Source organism: Saccopteryx leptura, chromosome 5 (genome assembly GCF_036850995.1).
Source record: "Saccopteryx leptura isolate mSacLep1 chromosome 5, mSacLep1_pri_phased_curated, whole genome shotgun sequence".
In the NCBI taxonomy this organism is placed as follows: Eukaryota; Metazoa; Chordata; class Mammalia; order Chiroptera; family Emballonuridae; genus Saccopteryx; species Saccopteryx leptura.
In genome coordinates, this window is record NC_089507.1 from 88882832 (window position 1) to 88896700 (window position 13869).

Below are 13869 nucleotides of genomic sequence, written 5' to 3' on the forward strand. Positions count from 1 at the left end.
GGTGCGGTAATTTCAGAAGATAGTTGGAGCAGTGAGATGACTAACATGAGAAGTAGTGTATTTGTAAAGGGCAGTTATCAAGGATGGAGGCCCCAAACTGCCTGAGTTAGGACCTTAATTTGTTGTATAAGCTAGATTAAGTTACTTAACCTCTCTGGGCCTCAGTTTCCTCATCTTAAAATAGCTATTTGCATGCCCATGTTTGTAGCAGAACTATTTACAATAGTCAAGAGGTGGGAACAGCAAATGTCCATGGACAGATGAATGCATAAATAACATGTAGTATGCATATGTAGAGACAATGGAATATTATCCTTTAAGAAGAAAGAAATCCTTTCACATGCTACAACATGGATGAAACTTGCAGGTGTTATGCTAAGTGAAATAAGCCAGTCACAGAAAGGCAAATACTGTATGAGTCCACTTATATGAGGTATCTAAGGTAGTCATACACATAGAAACAGAAGACAGAATGGTGTGTATTGTTTTACTTTTTTCTGTATCCCCTATGAGTCACGCACATTAGACACATAAACTAACTTCATGAGTTGTTTAAACTTATACAGTTCCCACATTGAGTTAATTAATGTATTAATATACTGTAGTAGTTTGAATTCAGTTGTTACTGTTTAAGAGCATAGAAAAAGAACCATATTTTTGGCTCTTCTATTCCCAGCCACTGCATAATGCTGATACGTAGGAATTGCCCAGTGATTGTTGAATGAATGAATGAATGAATAATGAATGAATGAATGGTGCAGTTTCTAGAACTATGAGTAATAATTATAGGCTTTTAGTGATTAAGAAGAAAGAATAACAAATTCCTCAACAAAGTCACTCAACTTCATATTCCAGGTGTTTTATGATTTTTACAGCATATTTCTTTTAACAAGAATGAAAATAAACCTGGCCAGAGAGCTCGATTGGTTAGAGCATCATCCTGAAGTGCTGAGGTTGCTGATTTGATCCCCGATCAGGTCACATACAGGAACAAATCGATGTTCCTGTCTCACTGTCACTACCACTCTCGCTAAAATAAAAATAATTTTTTAAATAATTAATTAATTAAGCCCTGGTCAGTTGGCTCAGTGGTAGAGTGTTGGCCTGGCATGTGGAAGTCCTGGGTTTGATTCCCGGCTAGGGTACATCGGAGAAGGTCCCATCTGCTTCTCCACCCCTCCCCCTCTCCTTTCTCTCTGTCTCTCTCTTCCCCTCCCGCAGCCAAAGCTCCAGGGGAGCAAAGTTGGCCCGGGCACTGAGAATAGCTCCATGGCCTCCGCCTCAGGGGCTAGAATGGCTCCAATTGTAGCAGAGCAACACCCCAGATGGGCAGAGCATCGCCCCTGGTGGGCTTGCTGGGTGGATCCCAGTCGGGCACATGCGGGAGTCTGTCTCTCTGCCTCCCAGCTTCTCACTTCAGAAAAATTAAAAAAAGAATTAATATAAGATACAAAAATTGAAATGGCTAATATGAACCTCAAGGCTTAAAATCTATAGGTTTTCATCTGCATTAATTTCTATTTCTGTTGTAACAAATTACCACAGACTTAGCATCTTAAAATAACACATTTATTATCTCCTAGTTCTTTTTTTTTTTTTAATTATTATTAAATGAGAGGAAGGGAAGCAGAGAGATAGATTTTCACATATGCCCCAACTGGAATCCACCCAGCAAACCCCCTACCTGGCGATGCTCTGCCCATCTGGAGCCACTGCTCCACTGCTCAGCAACCAAGCTATTTTAGCACCTGAGGCAGTCATGGAGCCATCATCAGTGCCCAAGGCCAACTTGCTCAAACCTATTGAGCCATGGCTGCAGGAAGAGAAGAGAGAAAGAGAGAGAGAGAGAGAGACAAAGAAAGAGAGAAGGGGAGGGGGAGGGATGGAGAAGCAGATGGTTGCATCTCGTGTTCCCTGACTGGAATCGAACCCAGGACTTTTATACACTGGGCCAATGCTCTACCACTGACCCTACCAACCAGGGCCTATCTCCCAATTCTGTAGGTCAAAAATCCAAGTAGGCTTAATTAGTCTCTCTGCTCCATGTGTTAATAGGTCAGAGTCAGGCATTGGCTTGGTTTGACTTTTTTCTGGAGGAAGAATCTACTTCCAAGATCATTCAGGTTGTTGGTAGAATTCAGTTCCAAGCTGATGTGGGACTAAGGTTCCAGTTATCTCACTGGCTCAGCTGGGATTGTTGTCAGCTTCCATAGAGCTTCCCACATCCCCTGGCTCGTGGCCTCCCCACTGTGAAAGCCAGTAGTGTTGGGTCAAGACCTTCCCAGGCTTCATATCTCTTTGACTTTTTCTTCTGTCTCATCTCTCCTGCTTCTCGTCTGAGAAAGTTCTCTATTTTAAGGCCTCATGTGATTAGATTGAGTCCACCCATGTAATCCAGAATAATCTTGTCATGTTAAGGTACTTAATCTTAATGGCATCTGCAAAAAAAATATTTTTGCCATATTGACAGGTTCTAGGTATTAGGATGTAGACATGTTTGAATGATCTTTCTATCACAGCATTACTGTCTCTTTTTTTCCCCTTGCCGTGTCTTTACATAACCATGCCATTTCTCCTTTAGAATTTTCCATAGTGTAGATTTTGCTGATCACATCCTCCTGGTATTGTTCTCATATTACCTTGTTCCCTATATTGTCTAGGAATTGTCGAGCTAGCTCTTGATTAACGTGGCAATACTCAGATGAGGCTCACTCTTGGGTAAGGCTGCTTCACAGGAGGAGGTGTGTTCTGTCTGCAGGCACACACATCTGGCTGTCTCCTGTGTGACATTACCAGCATTCATGCTCTTTGCCCCAGCTTTTATTTCAGTAAGAATTATGAAATGATGATATTCTTCTAATTTTATCATTCTGCCTTCATTTACTTTTCTTTTTTAAAAAATTGAATTTATTGGTTAATAAAAGTAACCAATAATAAGTTTCAGGTATACAATTCTATAATAGACACATCATCTGTACACTGTCCTGTGTGTTCACCACCTCAAGTCAAGCCTCCTTCCATCACCACTGATCTCCCCTTTATCTTCTTCTACTTCCTTTTACCTCCCTTTCTTTTTGATAATCACCATACTGTTGTCTGTGTCTATGACTTTTTTTAAGACTTTATTTATTCATTTTAGAGGAGAGAGACAGAGAGAGAGACAGAGAGAGAGAGAGAGAGAGAAGGGGGGGAGGAGCAGGAAGCATCAACTCCCATATGTGCCTTGTCGAGGCAAGCCCAGGGTTTCAAACCAGCAAACTCAGCATTCCAAGTTGATGCTTTATTCACTGCACCACAACAGGTCAGGCCATAAGTTTTTATTTAATTTTTTCATGATCCTTATTTGGTTACATAGGAAATGTCAGATAAAACTGGTTTCTTATATTTTCCAGTTCTCAAAGTGAGTTGTTCTTCTACCAAAAGTAATCAGTTTTTTTCAGTATGATTATTGACTCATCAATTAAATATTTGAAATACTTCGATCTATTGCAATTATTGTTGTCATAGATGCTCAAATATTCCCACCTTTGTTCAGTGCACACCTCTTAGAATTGGCCCATAGTCTTTTTGATAAGGCTTCCATAGCATTGACAGCACCCATGCTTCAGCTTAACAAACTGTTCCAGCTCATCTGGTCTGTTTCCTGCCTCATCAGCTGTTTCTCTACTGAGCTCTAAATTCTTTTAAAGGAAAAATAACATTTAGATTATCACAATCTAGGTACTAGGAATGGTGGTTGCTACTGGTATGGTCTTCGTTTCTAGGCTTCTCAGTAGTCTGAGCTAGGCAATGTGTGTGTGTGTGTGTGTGTGTGTGTGTGTGTGTGTGTGTGTGTGTTAAAATCATCGTGGGTTTATACTGATGCTTCCAATTTTAATTCAGGATAATGTGGGGTTTTAATTTAGCCTCATTTATTTATCCTATCTATAGCTTTTCTTTCTCTTATACTAAGAAAAATCTGTTTCCTTATGACATCAGCATATTTCTTGTTTGATCTCACAATATACCCATTAGAGTTCTAATAAAGCATTATGATGATAGAATTTTTTTTATTTTTTTTTTTACAGAGACAGAGAGAGTCAGAGAGAGGGATAGACAGGGACAGACAGACAGTAACGGAGAGATGAGAAGCATCAATCATTAGTTTTTCGTTGCAACCTTAGTTGTTCATTGATTGCTTTCTCATATGCGCCTTGACTGTGGGCCTTCAGCAGACCGAGTAACCCCTTGCTGGAGCCAGCAACCTTGGGTCCAAGCTGGTAAGCTTTTGCTCAAACCAGATGAGCCCACGCTCAAGCTGGCAACCTCGGGGTCTCAAACCTGGGTCCTCGACATCCCAGTCCGACACTCTATCCACTGGTCAGGCATGACAGAATGTTTTAACATTGTTTTTCATTTAATAATATCTCCCACAGCCACATATAGATAGATAGTCTTCATTTCTTCTTAGAGATGCGAAGTACTTCATTGTTTACTCATCATTCCTCTATCTTTGGGAAATGGCTTCTTTTCAATAGCATTTTGCTATTTCAAATGTTGCCTCAATGAATAAATATATTTTTTTATCTTTTTGCCAATGTATCCCTTGAATGAATTTTTAGAGGCCAGATAACAAATTACACATGTAATTTTGCTAAATTCCTCCTCCATAGAGTTGTGACATCTTTTTTCCCCACAGAGTGGCATCAATTTTTAGAGTTTTTGTTATTTTAATAAAAAATAAATAGTATGGATATCTTAATGTAGTTTAAATACTTATGTCTCTTATTTTGAGCAGTATTAGATGATTTCGATTCAAGGCCTATTTGTGTATTTTTATTTGTGAGCTGTCCAGATATCTTGCCCATCAGGGCTTTTTCATTTTCAGAAGCTTGTTATACATTAGAGATATTCACCCTTCGTTTATACTATGTGTTCCAAATCTTTTTCTCACTTTGCATTTGGCTTTTTGCATATGATTTTTTATTGGGATTTATTTATTTATTTATTTATTGCATTTTAAAAAAAGATTTTTTAAAGTTTTACTTTCTCAAATTTATTAACGTTTCCCCCTTAATGCATGTGGATTTTCATATATAGTTAGAAAAGTATTTCCCAGTTCCCTAAATTATGGAGGAATTCATTCATGTCTTTTTTTTTTTTAACTTCTAATCCATGTGAAAAATATTATGTGTGGTGAGAAGTAAGGATCTAATTTTATTTTTTTTTTATTTTTTTTTTCTTAAGCTGGAAACGGGGAGAGACAGTCAGACAGACTCTCGCATGCGCCCGACCGGGATCCACCCGGCACGCCCACCAGGGGTGATGCTCTGCCCCTCCGGGGGGTCGCTGTGTTGTGACCAGAGCCACTCTAGCGCCTGGGGCAGAGGCCCAGGAGCCATCCCCAGCGCCCGGGCCATCTTTGCTCCAATGGAGCCTTGGCTGCGGGAGGGGAAGAGAGAGACAGAGAGGAAGGAGGGGGTGGGGGGTGGAGAAGCAAATGGGCGCTTCTCCTATGTGCCCTGGCCGGGAATCGAACCCGGGTCCACCGCACGCCAGGCCGACACTCTACCGCTGAGCCAACTGGCCAGGGCTAATTTTATTTTTCATATAGCTATTAGGGGTTAACCAGTATCACTTCTTTAAAAAGTCCATCTTTTTTGGCCTGACCAAGCATTGGTGCAGTGAATAGAGCGTTAGCCTGGAATGCTTAGGACCCATGTTCCAAACCCTGAGATCATCAGCTTAAGCATGGGCTCATCTGGTTTGAGAGCAGGCTTACCAGCTTGAGCGCGTGATTGCTGGTTTAAGCGAGGGATCATATACATGACCCCAAAGTCACTGGCTTGAAGCTTAAGGTCACTGGCTTGAGGCCAAGGTCGCTGACTTGATCAAGGGTTCCACTGGTTTGGCTGGAGCCCCCCAGTCAAGGCATGTATGAGAAAGCATTCAATGAACAGCTAAGGAGCTGCAACAAAGATTGATGCTTCTCATCTCCCTTCATGTCTGTCTGTCCCTGTCTGTCTCAAAAAATACTAATAAAAATATATTAATTAATTAAAAGTCCATCTTTTCCCTAGTGGTGGGAAGTGCCACCTTTGTTCATGCTGAATTTCCATAGTCACATATTTTTGCTAATCAATATCTTTTCATTATTTGCCTATTATTTCTGACCTGCATCTGATGACAATGGAAATTAGGAGCATGTGATGCAATAGAACCTTTTAGACCTAAAATCATGCTTAGATTTATTTGTTTTGTTTAAACGAGGGAAATAAACTCACTGTTTTGCATGTAGCAATGGAAATATGAACATAAAAGTAAAGAGATATGTATAAAAGGAAAGTGTCTAAACTTTTCTTTAAGAGCGTTTTGTGGGGAAGCAGCCTGATGTAATTAGTGCTCGGGGTCAAGATCCTGCCCCTGAGAAGCTGCTTTGTTGTGGGCACTCTTTTAATTTCCTGGAGTCTTAGTTTCCTCACTTCTAAAACGGAGATAATGAAATCTTTCAGGACTGCTGCGAGCTGGAAAGATGTGTGTGCGTGTGGTCGCTCAGCGTAGTGCCCGTGCAGCAGGGGCGCTCAACGTACTGGTTCTCTCTCCCTCCAGGAAAAAAGCATCTAAAATTTTTACTACAAGATGTGTCTCCAGCTACTCATGAATAAGAAGTAGTCTTATTTTTGCTCTGCAAAGCTAATTAAAGAAAAGGGGCAGATGAGAAATCAGGGTCCTGAGTCTCCCAGTTAACCTGGACAGCAGCCTTCCTGGGCTCTAATAACAGAGTGAAACAGAAAGTGCGTCTGACAAGGACCTGAGGGATCCATGATCTCCATGTAGTTGATGTGAGCCGAGGAGGAGAGAATTCAGGAAAGCATTTGAGAGCAGAGATCTTGCCTTGCTCTTCCCAATACAGCATTGTTTTTGGTTTTCCAGTTCGAAAGGGGAATCTGGCTAATAATATTTCACATTCATAAATTTCCAGAAAATCTTCTCTTCACCCTAAACACCCTGCCTATCCTGAAATTGAGAGACTTGTCCCTATAATGTACACACTTAGTTTCTGTCCAAGTAAAATGAAAATGTGAGCATTTTTTTGACAAAATGTTTATTTTTCAAGATTCTCATATGCATTTTTTCATTTAGTCCTATTTTGCTTTAGCATCATAATTTTCAAAAGGTCTACTTTACTTTGTAATGCAATATAAATATATTTAGGGGATTTGTTTTGAAAACATTTTTAAATCATTTTTAGAATTATTCTTCCTTTTGTGAATTACTGAAGCCTTAATAATGACTTCAATTTGTAATTTTACTTTCTTTTTAAATAAACCAATTGAAAGGAGTTTATGCAATTCATCATTCAATGTTAAGAATTGTTATGATATGAATATGAAAAGCTGCTATATAAATATGATTCAATAAGTCTTCAAACAGCACTAATTATACTTATGCAGCATTTAAAAAAGTGTTTTCAAATACAGTTTTATTTTATTTTTATATCAGCTTTAGGATATTTCATGTTAACCATAGTTGATAGTTGAGACTAAGGCCCAAAGAAATTAAATCTTAAGTGGCCCAGCTAGCTAGAGTTCTAGACTAGAAGAAATTCTGATTTCAATCTAGTGTTCTCGCTACAATGCTACACTTGAACTAGATTCATAAAAGCAAAAGCACTAAGGTAGACATGCATATTATATTTTTCATATTTAACTTCACATCAGATTTTCCACTAAATAAATCTTTTGCTTCATTTTCAATATTCCATTTGTAATCTTTCAAGCTTGCTCAATTTTCTAAATTAATATGAATAACTAGTTCTTTGGTGTGTCCAAATGAGAACTATTGTGGGATAAGATTCATGCAACTTGAAACCTCTTGAGCAGGGGTCCCCAAACTACGGCCCTCGGGCCACATGTGGCCCCCTGAGTCCATTTATCCGGCCCCCTCCGCACTTCTGGAAGAGGCACCTCTTTCATTGGTGGTCAGTGAGAAGAGCATAGTTCTCATTGAAATACTGGTCAGTTTGTTGATTTAAATTTACTTGTTCTTTATTTTAAATATTGTATTTGCTCCCATTTTGTTTTTTTACTTTAAAATAAGATTTGTGCAGTGTGCATAGGGATTTGTTCATAGTTTTTTTTATAGTTTGGCCCTCCAACGGTCTGAGGGACAGTGAACTGGCCCCCTGTGTAAAAAGTTTGGGGACCCCTGCTCTTGAGGATCGTCCTCACAAAAAGTATCTTTTAAAAAGGCACAAATTAGCGCTCTTAACAGAGAACTTGGTGCTCAGATCTGGTTTTGTTTTGCAGGTGGCGCTGCACGCTTGTGGAGTGGCGACAGACATGGTGATAGAGCACTGCGTCAAAGCACGGGCCGCCTTCGTCACGTGCCCTTGCTGTTACGGTTTCATTCAGAATACCTCCAAGTTCAGTTTTCCAAAAAGGTAAAAGTTAGTGTTCTACCTAAGACACCAATAGGAGAATTAAACCAATGTACAGAACTCTTTTGATAGAAAGTTGCAGTGAGATTTCAGTTTTGAGCTCATTTCCTGTTTCCACAATGGCAAGTACTGTTTCTAAGTTATATAAGGAAGAGAGGATCTCCTCTGTGTCTGCCCTTGATTTTTCTCCTGAATCCAGCTTGTGCTGAAATGTAGAAGCAAGTCTGTCTAGGAGTCTGACTACTAGAAGTCTAACAGCTTCAGCACTTCTCTGTGTACTTTTGAATGTAAATTATTGCCTCTGTAGGTGTACTGGTTAAGTGCTCGGGACCTGGAAGCACTTCTTCTGGGTGCAAGTATTGGTTCCTTATTTTTTTACATGTTGTTCCACCTCATGCAATTCACTTAAACTCTTTTTGCCTACATTTTCTTATCTTCAAAATGGGGGTTATAGTAGTAAATTACCTCTAGGTTCTTGTGGGAATTGAATGAAATATATGTAAAGCACTTAGAAGCGCTGTGGAATTATGGTAAATAATCAATAAATGTAAGCTGTTGCTAGCAGTAGTATTTTTAAAATACTGCCCATGGATGGTGGTGATTAGTCTTCAAGTTCAATAGACATTTTTAGAGTCCTTCTTTTCCCACATAGAAAGAAGGGGGAGACATTTTAATTCTCATCATTTTAACCCAGCCTATTGGAGGGCCACTCTCCTAGAGTTTATGACATTTTCCTTTCTGATCCATAGTTACTGAGAATCATGCTAATCAATTTAACTACAGAATAGATTAAATATGTTAGTTTTGGAAACTCTATTCTAAATGTATCAAAAAAGGTTCTTGATCCTTTGCATCATCATTTTTAAGAAACCTTATAATTTATTTTTCATTAGTATTTATACTTAAAAACTTCTAGATAAGTAATTTAAAGTTGAAAGTACAAATAATAGCCTTCTTATTCTTTGTCTTTCATTGTTTTGTTCTTTACTACAATTTGCAACTAGTTGAGAGGAAAAGCCAAAGGAAGTATATACAAGACAAAAATAAAATATAACTTGAGACTTTTCAAAACTTGAAATTTCATTTTATTTAAAATCTATTTAGATAAAATGCATATTTTATAACCCACCAAGAATTTAAGTTTACCACTAGAAAGATTCTTAAGAATGCTAATTTGAGTTGTTCAGCCTGCAGTTTCACTTAACTGATTTCAACGTCTCAATTTAATATCTGCCAACTTTATCACAACTCTGTAGATTTTCTGACAATTGCCCCCTTTGTCATTGGGGAACACTGCAGGGTCACTGTCCCCCTGCCCCAATCACCCCAGGGGCAGGTGCCAGACAACGAGGGACAGCCCCTGTGCCCAGAGACGGACTGCTCACATCACTCACACCAGCCAGTCGCCGGCTTGTGCACCCTGCCTTGCCATTTCTTCCCAGGGAATCTGCAGCAAAGCTTCATTCCCCTGCCTCCAGCCCCTGCTGCTTCCCCACGTGGCCCTGCCTGGCATGACATGCCCCTCCTCTTGGTAACTGTGAGGAGCAAACTATCTTGTTAATGGCAGCCCTCTCCTGAACTGTTGGAGCCTTCATGCCCGAATAACAATAAAACCCACATTTTAAAACAGATCGACGCTGTGTGCACTTATGCATGAAAGGGAAAAAATGATTGTGCTTCCCTAAGAGTATAAACCATTTTTGAAAGAACATTTTTTTAATTAATAGTATACTTATGGTGTGCTTTTCTTTTTATAAAGACATCTCAAACTTACAGTTTTTAGTTCAGGATAGCATTACATACCTTCAGATAACATACATACTTTTGTTTATAATTTAGTTCCTTCGAGACTATTTCTTCTCTTAATACATGATATTTAAAATGATGACTTGTTCCTTTTTCTTTTCTATTTCAGTGAACAATTTAAGAAAACTTTATCATACAAGGTAACCTTTAAAGATCTGGATGTACTCCTAATATACTCTTTACCTCTCTTTTATATTTTTTACTCTTAAATTTATAACAGAGTATATAATCTATAGTTATATTATATTTTAATTACTCATAAACAGCTAATGTGGACTTTGTTTTTGAAATCAAGATTAACCTTTAGGTAGCTGACAAGATTTTGTACAGGGTCTGAACCTTGACCCGACTTGAAAGCCAGCTAGCAGCCCACCGCAGTCTCCTGGAGACTCCTGTCTCTCACTGTCACTCACAGTGATGGGAGTAGCCAGACTACCATTTTTTGCAGAAAGAGCCAGGTGTGACACCTACAGACACAGTGAGCCGTGTTACAGGAGAGGAAACCTAAGCGGAGGAAACCCTAATGTTTTAAGATTTCATTTTTTAAGTAAGCGTGCCGCCCTTAAGTATAATACCCCAAAGGGAGACACTCCAGTTTCCAAGGCTGTTTCCTGTGCAAACATCTTTGAAAGGATAATTGGTAAAGAGGCAGATTTTTCAGTAAAAGGTGAGACAGTAAATATTTTAGGTTTTGCCAGCCATTTAAAAATCTCCCACCTAGTCTGCATTGTCCTTGTCTTTGTTGTAGGTTTATAACCCTTTAAAAATGTTAAAAAAAAAAAAAAAAAAAAAAAAAAAAAAGACAAGACAAGAAAGAAAGAAAGAAATCAACTTCCGAGCTGTATAAAATTGGGACACAGTGGGGGCTTCCTGAGGACCACCTTTGCCACCCCTGACCTGGAACAGAGGCAGTGCCGCTGCTCACAGACACAGAGGTCCACAGGAGACCCACAGAGAATCCAGAGAATCGTGTCCCAGCACGAGTCAGCACATGGCACAGTCTTGAATTGCCAACCTGAGCACAGTAGTCTCCTGCTTTCTGAACATCACTATTCACTAATTCAATCACTGATAACATGACATAATGCAATCTAAGAAATGATCATATTTGAGAGAAATACATAAATAGTCCTATTAAAAGTTGATAAATTAGTTTGGAGTTTTAGTTTGGTTCATTCCATTTTTTGCAGACTCTCTAAAAATACATACTATCACTTTATACACCACCTGCCTTCTAGGAATCTTACCTTCTCCTTCAGCAGTGAAAGAGTGAGGTACAGTGACCTAAAACCATTCATTCTACCACCTCGGCAAGTGTATCTCCTTCCCCTCGACAGTTTTAAAGCCCAGCTCCACAGCTCTCTCCTCCCCGTAACTGTCGCCTCTCCCCAACCGTGTCTGACAGCCTGTGGAAAAGACAGGAACTTTGGTGTTCATGCTTTTATTCAGAACCAGAACTTTTCTCACCTTTACCTACTGGATTTACATTTTCATCCCCTAGAGAACTACAGGCCGTCCCTGGGTTATGAATGAGCTAGGCTCTGTAGGTCTGTTCTCAAGTTGAATTTGTCTGTAAGTTGGAACAGGTACATTTACCTATTAAATGCAACTTAGATGTTTGTCTTAACATAGTATTTATTTTGACCTTTCTATGCATATAAATATTTAAACATTTTCAAACCTACAGAACTTATCTTGTTCATATCCCAGGGACTTCCTGTATAAGGTTTTGGGGGAAACGTTAGGATCCCAGGAACTTTAATTTCATAAGATTCAAAACACCTCACCTTTCTCTCTCAAGGCCCTGCTAATAAAATAGAAAAGGCATTGAAAAATAAATAAAACTAGACCCTTGTTTTTAATCCCTCCTTGAGTGATGCTAGGTAAATCAGACTGTGAGAAAATGTATCGAAAAAGCCTAGGGAGTGAGTTTGCTTGCCATAGTCTCACTGCCTAGAAAAGAAAGAAACATTTCTAGAGTCAAAACAGACAAGGCACCGGGCTCTTCCAGAGTGCTGAAAACTCACTGGTACCCAGTTCATTTTCTCTCCTTTTTCTCCCACACCCCCTAAAGCTGCTTGGTCACCGGCCTTCCTGAGGGTCTCAGATGTAAATGCTCTATAGAGAAGTCTGGAGTACTGTGGCAAGATGATATCTCAGTATTTCTTAACCATGATGGGTGGGCTGCCAGACAGAACCAGGACGTATATACAAATATCCTGAGAGACACTTTGGAAATATTTTTCTCCACAGCAAACCTTTACTGAATACCTACTGTGTGCCTCCCACTTTCAGAATTAACTTATAGGGGAGAAAACATACACAAATAATTCCAAAAATTTTTGTATGTTTGGGACTTATCAGGAAAGAAACAAACCTCATCTGAGGCTATGATTGCCTTAATCTTACCTGTATTTAAAGTGAATTTTAGCTTTCAAAATCCATGAGGACAAAGGGTATGCTTTTTCTTGCCTCTTCTTATAATTCCAAGTTCTTTTTTTGCCCCTTATTGATATCACTAAATTTGATAGTGAGCATTAAAGTGTTTCTTTAAATACATTAAAAATGCATAAAAATATGAAAAAGTTAACTTTTCAAAAAAAACAGCATTGCACAAACATTTCAATTACATTCCTTAAAAACGAAGGCTGCAAATTGAATGTACAGAAAAACAAGGAGAACCTGACCAGCCGGTGGCGCAGTGGATGGTACTTTGGGCTGGGACACTGAAGACACAGGTTCAAAACTCCAGGGTTGCCAGCTTGAGTGTGGTATCATAGACATGACCCCATGGTTGCTGGCTTAAAGCCCAAGGTCATCTGCTTGAGCCCAAGTTCACTGGCTTGAGCAGGGGGTCATTCGCTCTGCTGTGGCCCCCCACTCAGAGCATATATGAGAAAGCAATCAGCAACTAGGATTGCGCAACGAAGAATTGATGCCTCTCATCTTTCTCCCTGTCTGTCCCTGTCCCTATCTGTCCCTCTCTCTGACTCTCTCTTTCTCTCTCTCTCTCTCTCTCTCTCTCTCTGTCAAAAGAAACAACAAAAAACAAGGAAAAAAAAAACAAGGAGACAGATGATGAAACTGGGTTCAACCCGTTGGCTAAGCTGACAGGTGAGATCACTTACAGACTTAGCAACTGCAGCTGTCCTGAGTGAGCAGTTGTCAGAGCACTGCAGTCATCTTGGCTGCAGCAAATCACTCACCTTTGCCTCCTGGCAGACTTCAGAGGGCCGTGCAGACTCATCAGCTCTCATCCCTTTAATGCCTTGTTCTTTTTTTATTAACACAATCTTTCCTAAAGTCATTAAGCAGAAGCAATAATCTTGCATTCCCTCAGGTCTATGTTAGGGTTCCTCTTAAGGCAGAAAGAGATACACCACATTCGCCCTTGGGAGTGAAGATTGCGAGTGAGCCAGCCTCCTCTCCCCTAAGAGGAATGAGTGGGTGAAGGGAAGAGTCTAGAAAAGCGAAGCTTAGCCAGCACTCTTGGGTATGCAGAGAACTGCAAGACAACGAATCTTCTACACTTCCTTTTCCTCTGGTAGTAGGAAGAAAAGCCACCTAGAATGCCTTCTTTGAGCTGTGTTTGTGAGATTCAAAGTTTATTAAAGCAAAAATGTAAATAAATTTTAGGTCTTTTA

The 13869-nt window shown here is 39.6% G+C and overlaps 1 protein-coding gene across 1 annotated transcript in view; it reads left to right on the forward strand.

The window, feature by feature from the left end:
- GSTCD (glutathione S-transferase C-terminal domain containing) overlaps window positions 1-13869 on the forward strand; it is a 135262-nt gene that overhangs the window by 117303 nt on the left and 4090 nt on the right. Inside the window, exons 9-10 of the mRNA XM_066385887.1 lie at window positions 8289-8422; window positions 10335-10365. Of these exons, the coding sequence (XP_066241984.1) occupies window positions 8289-8422; window positions 10335-10365 (165 nt within the window). The remainder of the gene's footprint in view (window positions 1-8288; window positions 8423-10334; window positions 10366-13869) is intronic.